This window comes from Ruditapes philippinarum, unplaced genomic scaffold (genome assembly GCF_026571515.1).
Source record: "Ruditapes philippinarum isolate M1 unplaced genomic scaffold, ASM2657151v2 ctg3614_1_1_1_1, whole genome shotgun sequence".
NCBI lineage: Eukaryota > Metazoa > Mollusca > Bivalvia > Venerida > Veneridae > Ruditapes > Ruditapes philippinarum.
In genome coordinates, this window is record NW_026861532.1 from 29,141 (window position 1) to 41,203 (window position 12,063).

General features: G+C 31.9%; 1 protein-coding gene across 1 annotated transcript; it reads right to left on the reverse strand.

Moving 5' to 3' along the window:
- Positions 1–5,009: 5,009 nt before the first annotated feature.
- Positions 5,010–10,674, reverse strand: LOC132715962 (uncharacterized). Its single transcript, XM_060699075.1, has 3 exons — positions 10,311–10,674; positions 9,554–9,728; positions 5,010–5,606 (listed from the first exon to the last, which is right to left on the reverse strand). The coding sequence occupies exons 1-3, from the start codon at positions 10,593–10,595 to the stop codon at positions 5,461–5,463; spliced, it is 606 nt and encodes a 201-aa protein (XP_060555058.1). The 5' UTR covers positions 10,596–10,674; the 3' UTR covers positions 5,010–5,460.
- Between the last annotated feature and the right edge of the window lie 1,389 nt (positions 10,675–12,063).

Consider the following 12,063-nt stretch of genomic DNA (forward strand, 5'->3'; position numbering starts at 1 on the left):
GTTGGATTTAGGACTTGGGGACGGTCTCGAACGATTCCATACGATTTATATACGACCTTGATACGGTTGGGCTCACTAGTGGAGTGAACTTCACATACGGCTGTATATACGGTCTCATAGGTCTCTTACGGTCTTGTACGGTTGCTTATACGGTCATACACGGACATGGCATCCGTACCAGTTTCTTAAAAGTTTTAAAAATCATACACGGCTTACACGGATACACTCGAATTGCCCGAGTGTAACTCGGAAAACGCTACGGTTAGTTCGGTTGTATGTACGGTTTACACGGGTGGCCAACCGTGTAAGCCGTGTGTCCTGTGTGAGATGGGCTAAACTCTCTGTTTCATCACTTCACCAGCGTTGTTTCTGCCGTGTGGAGGCCGTAAATAGACGGGGGTTCATTCAATCGGGGATTTTATATTTCCAATCCTTAAATATTGTTCAGCACGGCATGATTGTGTGCTTGTGGTATTTTAATTCTTCGAGTATTCTTGTTAACTTGTTATTTCAAAGCGGGTATCTTCGATTAAAATATTGGATTAGGAGACATACTATTTGCAGTACACGGATACAGTCAAATATGCTAGGCATCAATCACGAATGCAGTGATCTCCCCTAACAGGATTAGATCTTTGCCAACACAACATTTTGGTCAACATTTTTTATTCGAATATTTACAATTTTGATATTTATTTTTAAAAGTAAATACGGTTTGCTTATGTTCAAGACCGTAAGGTGATAGATGTGAACTGAAATAAACATAAATATTATGAAAAGAATTTTAATATATAACCGTTTATGTCCAAAACAATGGCCGCTTTCGAACGAGAAAATTTTGATGCTACACTAAACAAAAATGATATTTGTTACAGCATATCGACAAATTTGACACCACAGCTCAAGTTATAATGTCGCTGTTTATTACAAATAAAACAATTGATTTCTTTGGGGTATCCGCCATCTTGACACAACCATGTGATAAGACCATCATCACGTGGTCTGTGTGAAAGCAGTGGTTACTGGCCGCAGCCAAACCGTTGCGCGGGTTTTTGGCTAGGCATTCACGTTCGTTTTTTCAAAAGGCACCATTTAAATGTCTGGAATTTTGGCAATGAATGCCCTCCATTTTAGATAATAAACAAAGCATATAATTACTTTGAATTTATAACTGCATTAGCACATGACAAATATCATGTGGCAAGAAAGAGCATGATAATATATAAAATTCTAAAAAAATGATTTGGAAGATTTAGTAAAAAAATATTTTTTCTTAAAAACAGATTAAAGTCTTTGAAAATCATTAACTGGAACAAGTTTTACTATAACTTATTCATCTCAAGCAGTATGACATTCAATGTATGTTGCTTATCCGTAGGGCGCAAATCATTTTCAGTATTATATGTGATTTAATGTTTTCGCTTTTAGTAATTTAATGCTGCCGACATTTGCGAAATAGAAGTAACAAATTACATTGAGGGAACACTATAGATGAAATTTATTAAAATCACGTAACAAATGACATTTTCACATTTTAATTAATAACGACAATGCACAGCTAATATTTGCAGAAGTCTAATAAATAAATAAGTAATAATTACTTTCTAGTTAATTTCAATTTGAACTAGCTACTAAAGAGGAAACTGTGTCATTATTGCAAGATTTTATTTTCGTATCTGTGAAAAACAATATAAAAGCATAAGTATGGCATTGAAAATATGAAATTTTTAAACAACTTTCACCAAATTATGTATCAATTAATTGTTTATTACGTTTGTTTAAAATAATTAATAATAATAATCATAATAATCATTGTCATGCCAATTAGTATTCAAAATTGAAAAGCATAAGGCAAAACCGTGCCTTTGCCAATATATGTTGAACATTAACAAATATAGAACCTGAAATACAACACACATAAAGTCAAGGTAAACATACAAATATAATATGAATAAGTATGTAATATGTATTTCAGTCAATATGGTAAAAATGATATAACAACATTGTCAAAGTTTGTTTATCATTTGCTTTGGTCGGTACCGTTAGATCGTAAAGATATATTAGTGTAGCGTTACTGAAGATGGAGGAGAGCCCCTGACTTTGATATAACTAATCAATGATAAAACAAGATCAACAAGGAAGGGCGGCGTTCAAAGAATGCAATTCCTAAAAATGCGGTATTCAACCGATCCCATGAATGAGTTATTATTGTTATTTCAAGTTTACCACGTGACTAAATTGGTTGCATTGTTACATAGATAACAGGACTTTTTAACAGAAAAAATATCCCATAGAAACAATGCCAAAATGTAATATTTGTTCGGGGTAATTCTTAGTAAGATAAATAACACATAGGTTTGTGAGTAACAGCAAAACACCCTGGGGATTGTATTTTTACTGTTCTTTCTAAACCGATGAGTAAATTATATATGATTTGCGTCATCCTTGATATAATTAATCAATAATAATTGTTCGGTATCTTATTGACCCTGCCAAAGTCATTAAATGAGTTTAAGATTCGTGTTTTAATGTACCTTTGGTCCTATATCTGGATGCGTAAGATAACAATATCAAACTTAAGTCAACAGAATTCTCCTAGTACTTTAACGACTTCTTGGTTTGTATTTTAACACGACATTCTTAAATTTGTACATTGTCATATTTTCCTAAGAAATGTTAAAGGTTTTAATAACGTCATTAACGACCATTTCATTATTATGTGCTGCCAATAAATTAACGACTACACTGAACATTTATGTTTTATCTATAGAAAAAATAGAATATTTGAATTTATATCTCATTTAGACCTACGATACATATATGATCGATATTGATTTGTCATTCCCGTGTTATTTTCAGAATAAAAACAATATACTTTGATAGCAAATATGTTCATTTTTTATTACTCATATTCCTGTATTAACCTTTGTGTCTTCGTCCTTGAACACTTGGCACGTTCTATCTATGAAAACCGAGCATTTGGTGTTAGTTAAAAATAGTAACACTTGGATTTTTAAAGCCATAATTTTCATTTAATCTAGTTGATTTTCATCTTAGAAACTAGTTTCCCTTCATTTAGAAAGGTTTGACAAATAATATGAACATGGTTATATTTAGTTGATATTTAAATTATTTAAAAAGATCTTACAAAACAGGAAAAGTGTTTTTGTGTCAATAAGACCTTAAAAAAAGAGAGAAAATATAACAATGCAAAATGAACTTTCGGGTGCACAGTGAAACCTAAATATGATTCTGAAGTCAAAGAAATAATCAAAGACAAAACTTTTAATACAAATTGCTTAAACACAATTTAAAGAACAGTTTGGTGTACCAATAAAACAGATTAAATTAAAAATGCCATTTTAATAGGTTTGTAGACATGTTTCTTGTCAGTTTAACAATTATAAACAATGTATCTGTAAGGGAACTCATATTGTTTGAAATAATTCCAATCCATTTGAGTGAAATCATTTGATCTGAGAAAATATCATTTATTTTACAACTAACTACAGTTATCGAAGTTATTATATATTCTATAACTAATATGTTAGGTAATAATAATAATTTCAAACACTGTTTCGTTTCCATAGCATAGCTGGCGGATATAAACATGATTTTCTAACGTGTTTCTTTTGTAGCTATATTTAAATTTTGAATAAGTTATTACTCAGACATAATATTCTTCACAAAACATAAAACGGTTTATTTTTAATAAAAAGTGATACATTAATGTTCAAGTAAAAATTATCAATTATATACAAGTGATAAAAAAACTGTGCCTGTCCAATGAGAAAATGAAATAAAATATTATGAAGGTCTTAGTAACTTACTTAGTAAAATGTACATGTGTTGGAATATAGTCAAGATACTTTACTGAGGCAAAAAAGTAATACTTTAAATTTACAATAGCAACATGTAAGGGAAATAGATCTAAGGTATTTGATAGCGTGACAGGGAGTGGTCAAAATATGCTTTAATTTCTAGTTCTCAGTTAATCAAAGGCTCAACATAAAATGAAAGAAATACATAGAGGATATTGAATGAGTGTAAGTTCAATACTGAATGTTTTGCACGAGTTGAATAAAAATATATTATGCGAGCCTCTGGCGAGCATAATATTATTTTATTTAACGAGTGCAATAAATTCAGTAATGAACTTACACGAATCTAATATTCTATTTATCACATACCCAAAATAAAGACCGTTTAATGTGAAATAAGAGTCATTTTTCATTGACGCGCCTATAGTATAACGCTAACATTTAGCGCGTCTTTACACTATTTTTGTATAACGCTAATGACGTCACGTCAATATATATGCACGGCCGTGCAATACCCTTTTTACGGAGTCGCAAAATCGGCACGGATGTGTGATAAAAAAGTATTACTTAAAATTTACAAATGCAACATTCAAGGGAAATAAATAGAGGATACTAAATGAGTGTTAGTTCAATACTGAATTTATTGCACGAGTTGAATAGAATTATATTATGCGAGCCTCTGGCGAGCATAATATTATTTTATTCAACGAGTGCAATAAATTCAGTAATGAACTTACACGAATTTAATATTCTATTTATCACATATCCAAAATAAAGACCGTTTAAATCGAAATAAGAGTCATTTTTCATTGACGCGCCTATAGTATAACGCTAACATTTAGCGCGTCCCTACACTATGTATAACGCTAATGACGTCACGTCAAAATATATGCACGGCCGTGCAATACCATATTTACGGAGTCGCAAAATCGGCACGGGTGTATGATAAATCTTAGATATTTAATAGCATGACAGGGAGTGGTCAAAATATGCCTTTAAACTATTCAGTTAATTAAAATTAAGACTTAACATAAAAAACAATAGAATTATGACCATTTGAAACTTTGAAAATAAATCAAATGAAATGACGTCATACAAAAAACTTTCCCTTTGAGAAGAGGTATTTTTATTTTATTTTTATCTATATTTTTATCTTTTGTTATATTTTTTTCATTTTTTTTTAACAATAATTATTACTGTGTGTATATATTGCTAGTTACACATATTGAGATATTCTGCGTGATATTTTTATATAAATTGTATATCATCATATGAGGCGTGGAAGCTGAAAAATGAAAATCAGATAGTACTTAACTAAACCCAATATTTATCCCTTTTTACACTATTGTTCTTTGTTTAGTAAAATCGTTTTAGATCATTTTAATGCAAAGCTTTAAAGGGTATACTTTTCTCTTTGTTGCCATATATTCCTACTCTAGAAATAGCAATTTGCAAAACAAAAGAATCGATATCCATTTCAAGGAACCGATTCCTATAAATTGCCCGAAGAGTTAAATAAATTATATTTTTGCCTATCAATTTTAAATCAGGAAACATCGATAATCTCTTGACAAATAAATAAATAAAATGCTTCCTGTCATTAAAGCAGTAAGGGTTGACTGGTCTCCTGATGATATGTTTATCCAGGTCGTTCACAAACTATTGCGGCATTCATGTCACAAGATCGAGGTTCTATATCAGCAAATTCTCTCCTGAAGCATGTACAGGTATTTGGGGTGCTGGTTCCCAACCAAATGTAAGCATTGATATACATATCAGCTAAATCTGGAAATAGAATAAAAATAATTCAATGTAAAAGACAAAAGATGTTCTAATATATCGAGTTGAATATCAATTTAAATTTAATAATATTTCGACAAAATTGTGATAAAAATTCGGCGAAATGTAGTATTTCATTTTTTTACAAACCACAAATAATAAAATGTATAGCTTTATATGGGTATCTTCGTGTTTTTTATGGATTTTAGTCACTACATTGATGTAGGAGCACATTTGTCTCGGAACACATTTGTCTTACGTAAGACCGATGCGTTCGCATTTGTCCAACGTGAGACAAATGAGACCTCAAATGTCTACCCCAAAACACTCATTTGTGTGACAAATGTGCTCCGATCAAGTTTTTTAAGGGAACAAAAAGCACATTTGTCTCATGTTTTTTAAGGGACAAGAAAGCACATTTGTCTCATGTCATTTGTTATGAATTATTTGTCACATATTTTCCCACGGTAGATTTTGTTTTAGAATCGAGGTTCGCCGTTTTACTTCATCATAAATAGGTTTGCAAATGTTTTAATATAAAATCTTAAACCTAAAACCTACAGTGGAACTATATATACAATGTATTTTAATACCTCTAATTCAAGAAATTTGATTGGCTAAACCTGAAGCACGACATTCCTTGGTACAATGGTTAAAGTGCGATGGCACGATGATACGATGATGAAAACGCGATGGTACGATGGGGAAAACACGATGATACGAACGTGAAACAACGATTGTATGATGGTGAAACAACAATGGTATGATGGTAAAACGTGATGGTACGATGGTGTAAGCACGATGCTACGATGTTGAAAATACGCTAGTAAGATGATGAAACTGCAATGACATTATGATGAAAACGCGATATTATTTTCACCATCAAGTCAAAGAGTCATCGTATTTTCACCATCCTGCCATCGTTGTTTCATCATAGTACCGTGGTGTTTTCATCATCGCACCATCGCGTTTTCAAAAGTGTACCCTCGTGCATAGTGGATCAGAGAGACAAAAGTTGTTGCTTATGTCCAAACGAAACAACGTAATCAGGCGATGTTTAAACGATACAATATCGTAACTCGTTTCGCATCTCGTACTTCGACTTGAGACAAGAAAATCCTTCGAGGCCAAATACCGCTAAATAGTATTCCCTTTATAATCTATATAAAACGGACGTTTTTCGAAGATCTACAAAACATAGCTAGACTCATTATCAACAAATCATGAGTTATGATAAAACTGATAAAAGTAGGAGTCATGCATCTCTTAAGAAAATGTATAGCGTCACATTTGTTAACATAAAATCACTTACATAATCTGCTATGACGTGGAAGAACCTCCAATATTAAAATTGAAATTCACTTTATCACGTACAATTTTACCAAAATGTCAAAAAGATATCAATGATGAAATTTAAACAGACAATAGCTTAAATTTAGACGTCTGTGGCCATGCTAAGAGAAAAAATGGTGTCCATTACGACAAGGCCAGATGGCTCCGCGCTGGTTCCTTTACCATAGTCAAACCTTTGAGAAGCACAGACACGAAGCGATGCGCGATATTTTACCAAGAGACACGACATGAAGAGCGAAAGTTCGACAAAACATGACGTGAGGCACGATATTCTACTTTGACATCTCGTGGTACGGGATGCTTCGACATTGCGAGATATCGTGTTACAATATCGTGCATCGATTCGTGTCTCGTCTGAATTTCCCGTCTCGCCCGATTATACGAGGCCGATATTCCATAATTATTGCATTACCCGGATTATTTAAGGGACTCATACACGTTGTAAGAGCTTTTTCAATGGCGGATCTGTCGGAAAATGGCGATATTTTATCCGACGAAAACAAAATATGTATGGGATGATTTTCTCATTTTCTTCCTGAGATCATGAAGTGGCCTCCATGTCCGAGTGAATTCAAAAAACCACTTCCCCCTAACCGCTGTAGGTTCGACACTCCTTTGGGGCGTCTAACTATTCATGCGAGGAAGCCCAAATGCGGAATATGTACTTATCCTCGTGCACACGCAATAACTATCCCTTTAGAAAGTAATAGCTATCGCTGCGCACGTAATAGTATTAGTATCGGATGGCCACGTAATAGCTATCGCTTGCGCACGTAATTAAGAAAATACTATGTCCCGTTTATGCAACCGTAGATTGCTTAGCCTATCTTTAAATCATTTATAAAGCTTAAAGCATCCACAATCAATAACGATAAGAAAGGACACTCTGTATATGTGTTTGGGCTCTGGATACTGTACTGGAAGAAATTTTCATTGTGACATACAGAACAGGGATATTCTTTAAGTTAATATGTGACTCCTATGCAGAGGCAGGAAGTGTTTGATTGACCGGAAGTGACCTAAAAACGGTATTATAAATACAGAAAACGCAGGACAATTGATGATAGCCGGTATATGGACGAGCATAATTATTGCCTTTTTAGAATTTTATGAAAGACTGTGAGACAAATGTGCTTTGAGTGTCCTTTCTATTGCTGGTCGAACACATCTGTCTCATTTCCAATTTGTCGTAAACATGAATGTTTACGAGCACATCGGTCACACATCGTGAGACAAATGTGTTCCGAGACAAATGTGCTCCTACAAAGCAATACCCAGTCTCTTGCAAAATCTAGTAATGGTGCATGCCTCCAGATGAGTCAAAATATTTCAATGAAATCAAACTTGAGAAATATGCACTTCGATTTTAGGAAAAGCAAAATGATTAAAGATTCAAGTAATATTTAAAATGTTATGTGCGGTTTTTGACTGATTTTGCAGTATTTACAAATATATTTCTACTGCTAACTAACACAGTAAGGGCTACTTATGCATAGTTTGACCACTTTATAGTAATTTACGTTAGTTGTAAGAGTCATTGATAATGTGTAAATTGCTTCCTTTTGGTTATATTACAATATTATACATTCAAATACATTTTCAAAATTTTCATGAAAATTAGCGTGAATCTGGAGGCGTGCTGCTTTAAACAAGTCTGTAAAGTTTTCGTCTATAGCAAGGTCATTTGCATTGCCAAGATATCAATAAAACAAAACAAATGACAAAGCACATTTACCATTGATACAATAATAAAATACAATACTCTTTATTGGTAAGTCAGGTTTCAAACATGGTAACAACATATCGTATATATTAACATAAAGACAAGAAAAAGATACATCATATTTAAATAATCACATGTCACAATTAAAGTGGATTGGTCTACAGTTGGTATATGTTCCATAAGTATTTCAAAATATAGATGAAAACAATAGAAAAATATATCGTTTTGATACTCCATGAAATATTTCTCGAAAGTGCGCATTGAAATACAGTAGTTTTGAGTTATTAAATATGAACATTACAACGATATTAAAATGATATTTTGCTCTAGAACAATTTCTTAACTGCTACCTAAATATATGTATTATTACGTCTTGTACCTCACACTAACAGACAACACTCATATATAATTCCATCATTGTTTGATCTTATGTATGATATACTGTCAACATAAATATTATTATAATAGTATAAAGGAATTTTATTTAAGATCAGTTCACATTTATGATAGCTTTCATTGTTTAAATATCGCGAGTAAAATATAGGTTGGATTCTGTTTTAAACGCTGGTTTTGCATTAAAAGAAAACAAAGAAATGAATAACGAAAAATAAAATAAAAAAATAAATAAATTAAAATAAAAAATAAAGATTTCACAAAAATATTCTTGACATCATTTTGTAGTGTTGTAACTCATGATTGTTTAGATTTACATAGTGTTTATGTTAATTGGAATATCTTAAATACGATTCTTTATACATCAGAGGAATAAATTGATAGTACATGTATAAAAACAACGCATTTTACCTGCGTCATTTTAAAAGGATTCGCAAAATTTGCCTGAAAGTAATTAAAAAAACAAAAAATCAATTGCTTTTACCTGCGTCAGACTCCAGATCTACTTTGTCCTGCTCATTGTCAAGCGTTGCCAGATTGTCACCTAGTATCTCACAGAAATTTAAGGCCTCTTCATGATCAGTGACATCGTCATATTGAAACGAGTTCTGAATATGACGACATCGTGCGCCGCTCATATAGCCAATGCCACATGGTAGCTAAATGCAGAAGTTAAAATCATTTTAAAGTTGTTTTTTTTTCTATCAAAAATAAGACGGTTCTATATGTTTTGAACATGCAATGAATCCGAGTCTGCATTTTTAATCACCAAGTTTGTTCATTCACATCTACTTTTCATAAAGTGTCCGTGCATTTCCTCGTCAAATAATATGTCTTTATTTTTTATTAAATTATATCCTTTCATTTATTAATGCTAGAAATTATGGCTAGGCAAAAAGATGTTTTAAACATACCATGTTAATGATTTTTCATTTTATTATTTTACAATACGATTCGTTCCTCATTTTTTAAAAAATTTCAGCGGGTTAAAAGTGACAGTCGTACCATGATTTTTTTCTTCTTTCCGCTGGGGGTTCATAATAATGTCTCGAAGATGTTAAAGGCGTTCAAACTAACTTGAACAAACAGTTGGCTGAAATGTATTTTTCAGATCCGGGGGTGGTTGAAGATCCATAAAAGTCGCTTACATGAACAAACGAATGAATGAATACATCTAGTAGAAAAAATATATTAATCAATTTATGATTGCATAACAAAATATATGTTAAAGAAAACCAAACCTTTTCATAGAGAGTCCATCCTTGGTCAGGCTGTATTCGATATTCTCTGGACTTCATTTTTAGGGTATTTATTTCACACGTTTTTGAACCTTTATTGTAGTTAACAGATGTACATGTGTCGTTGTTTGCGCAGACGAGACAGCATGTGTTTATATCTATTTCTGATGGATAGATCTCTCCCTGTGTCATCCTTAATTCACTAGGGAACGCCTGAAACCCAACAAATCCTTCTGTCGAACATTTCACGCTAACTATGCACAATATAAAAACTGTTAGCTTGAACATTGTTTGTGAAATTGAAGTGTTTGAAACGTTTTCAAAATTAAGCGTTTATTTTTTAAATGTTGCCTCCAGAATGAATTCTGGGAGTTAACAGTAGATGTATCCTTTGAGTACTTCAACAATCACCAACTCTTGACAGTTTCTAAATAACATTTTTGCATCATCAAATATCGTTCTTCCGTTTCATTGGAATTGGTTTTTGAAAAGGCAATTATAATTAGCCGAGTGCTTATGGGAAAATATCAATATTTCACTTAAAAAAATGAATGGTTCAGGAATATATAACAAAGACAATAAAATCAAAGATATAAATCAATACAATACGCCTGATATATCACTGAAATATTATGAAAGTCAATTGTATATAATGCATTCCATTAAAAAGTTTCAGCCCTGACGAGGATTATGTTTAAACATAACTAATTGTTTTACACCTTAAACAAAAAATGGCTGCGAAGGAATTGGTTAAATGGAAAGGGATAAGTCAAGTGTTACCTGAAGAAAAAGGTTGTGATTAATGTGAAATGAATTTTCATAAAAGTAGCAGAACGTGTTAGTGTAATTCTGACCTACGTTTAAAATACAAAATTACCATAACTATACTAGGCACATAAATTCTTCGGCAAATTATGGTGTATTTCTTTAAATTTTCCCCAGTCGGGCTCCCTTTTATTTTTGCGGAATCGTATGACTCAAGAAGTATCTTTAAAAATGATACTTGGCCTCACCAAAACTGGTTTATTTGCATATCGTATCTTAGGAAACAGGGAAATATAATCATAAGTATTATGATATTGAGCCTTTTATTGAATTTAACGTTTACATTTTTGAAATATTAAAATCATATGATATACAAAATTTGTTTTGTAAACAGAAACACAATCTAAAGTCTGAATTAAATACTTTAAAAGTAAAGAAAAAAGAAAGTAAGAACTACAAACGAAACAATTTATTTCTTCCTAAATTTGTTTTAGTCTCAGTTCATTTATATCGTCATGTAATTATTTGATTTCTTTTATTGTGAATGTCGTTTTAGCTCAAAGAACACCATTTAAGTAAATTATGTTTATTCAAATCGAACTTTTAATAGAAAGTAAATAAATGACAACGTTTTGTTGACACGAAATGCCCGAATCAACAGATTTGCAACATCTTTGGAAATAACCACAGAAACCTTAAATCCTAAAAATAATCAAAAGAAAGCGCTTTCAAAAATACTTTGACGAACATTTATTATAAACAACCCATTCAATCGTTAGCGATTATATTTATATTTCATTAGCCTGTAACATACATAAAAATTATTTGTATGCATTTCACATTAATGACTGATAATACTAAATAAGTTCGTTTTCTTGTGTATGGAAACTGTAAACAGATCGTTGACGTACAAAAAAGTGGTGGTTTTGTTCATGTTTCATGTTTGACAAAATTTATAACTCATTAAAGCCGCGTAAAAAATCTTTAGGAT

Bases quoted from the DNA above. Each gene is read 5' to 3' on its own strand.
- LOC132715962 (XM_060699075.1), bottom strand. From the start codon at position 10,595: ATGTTCAAGCTAACAGTTTTTATATTGTGCATAGTTAGCGTGAAATGT. The intron at 9,729-10,310 runs GTTTGGTTTTCT...TTCTGCATTTAG, and splicing joins GATGGACTCTCTATGAAAAG to CTACCATGTGGCATTGGCTA. The intron at 5,607-9,553 runs GTAAAAGCAATT...TTCTATTTCCAG, and splicing joins AGATCTGGAGTCTGACGCAG to ATTTAGCTGATATGTATATC.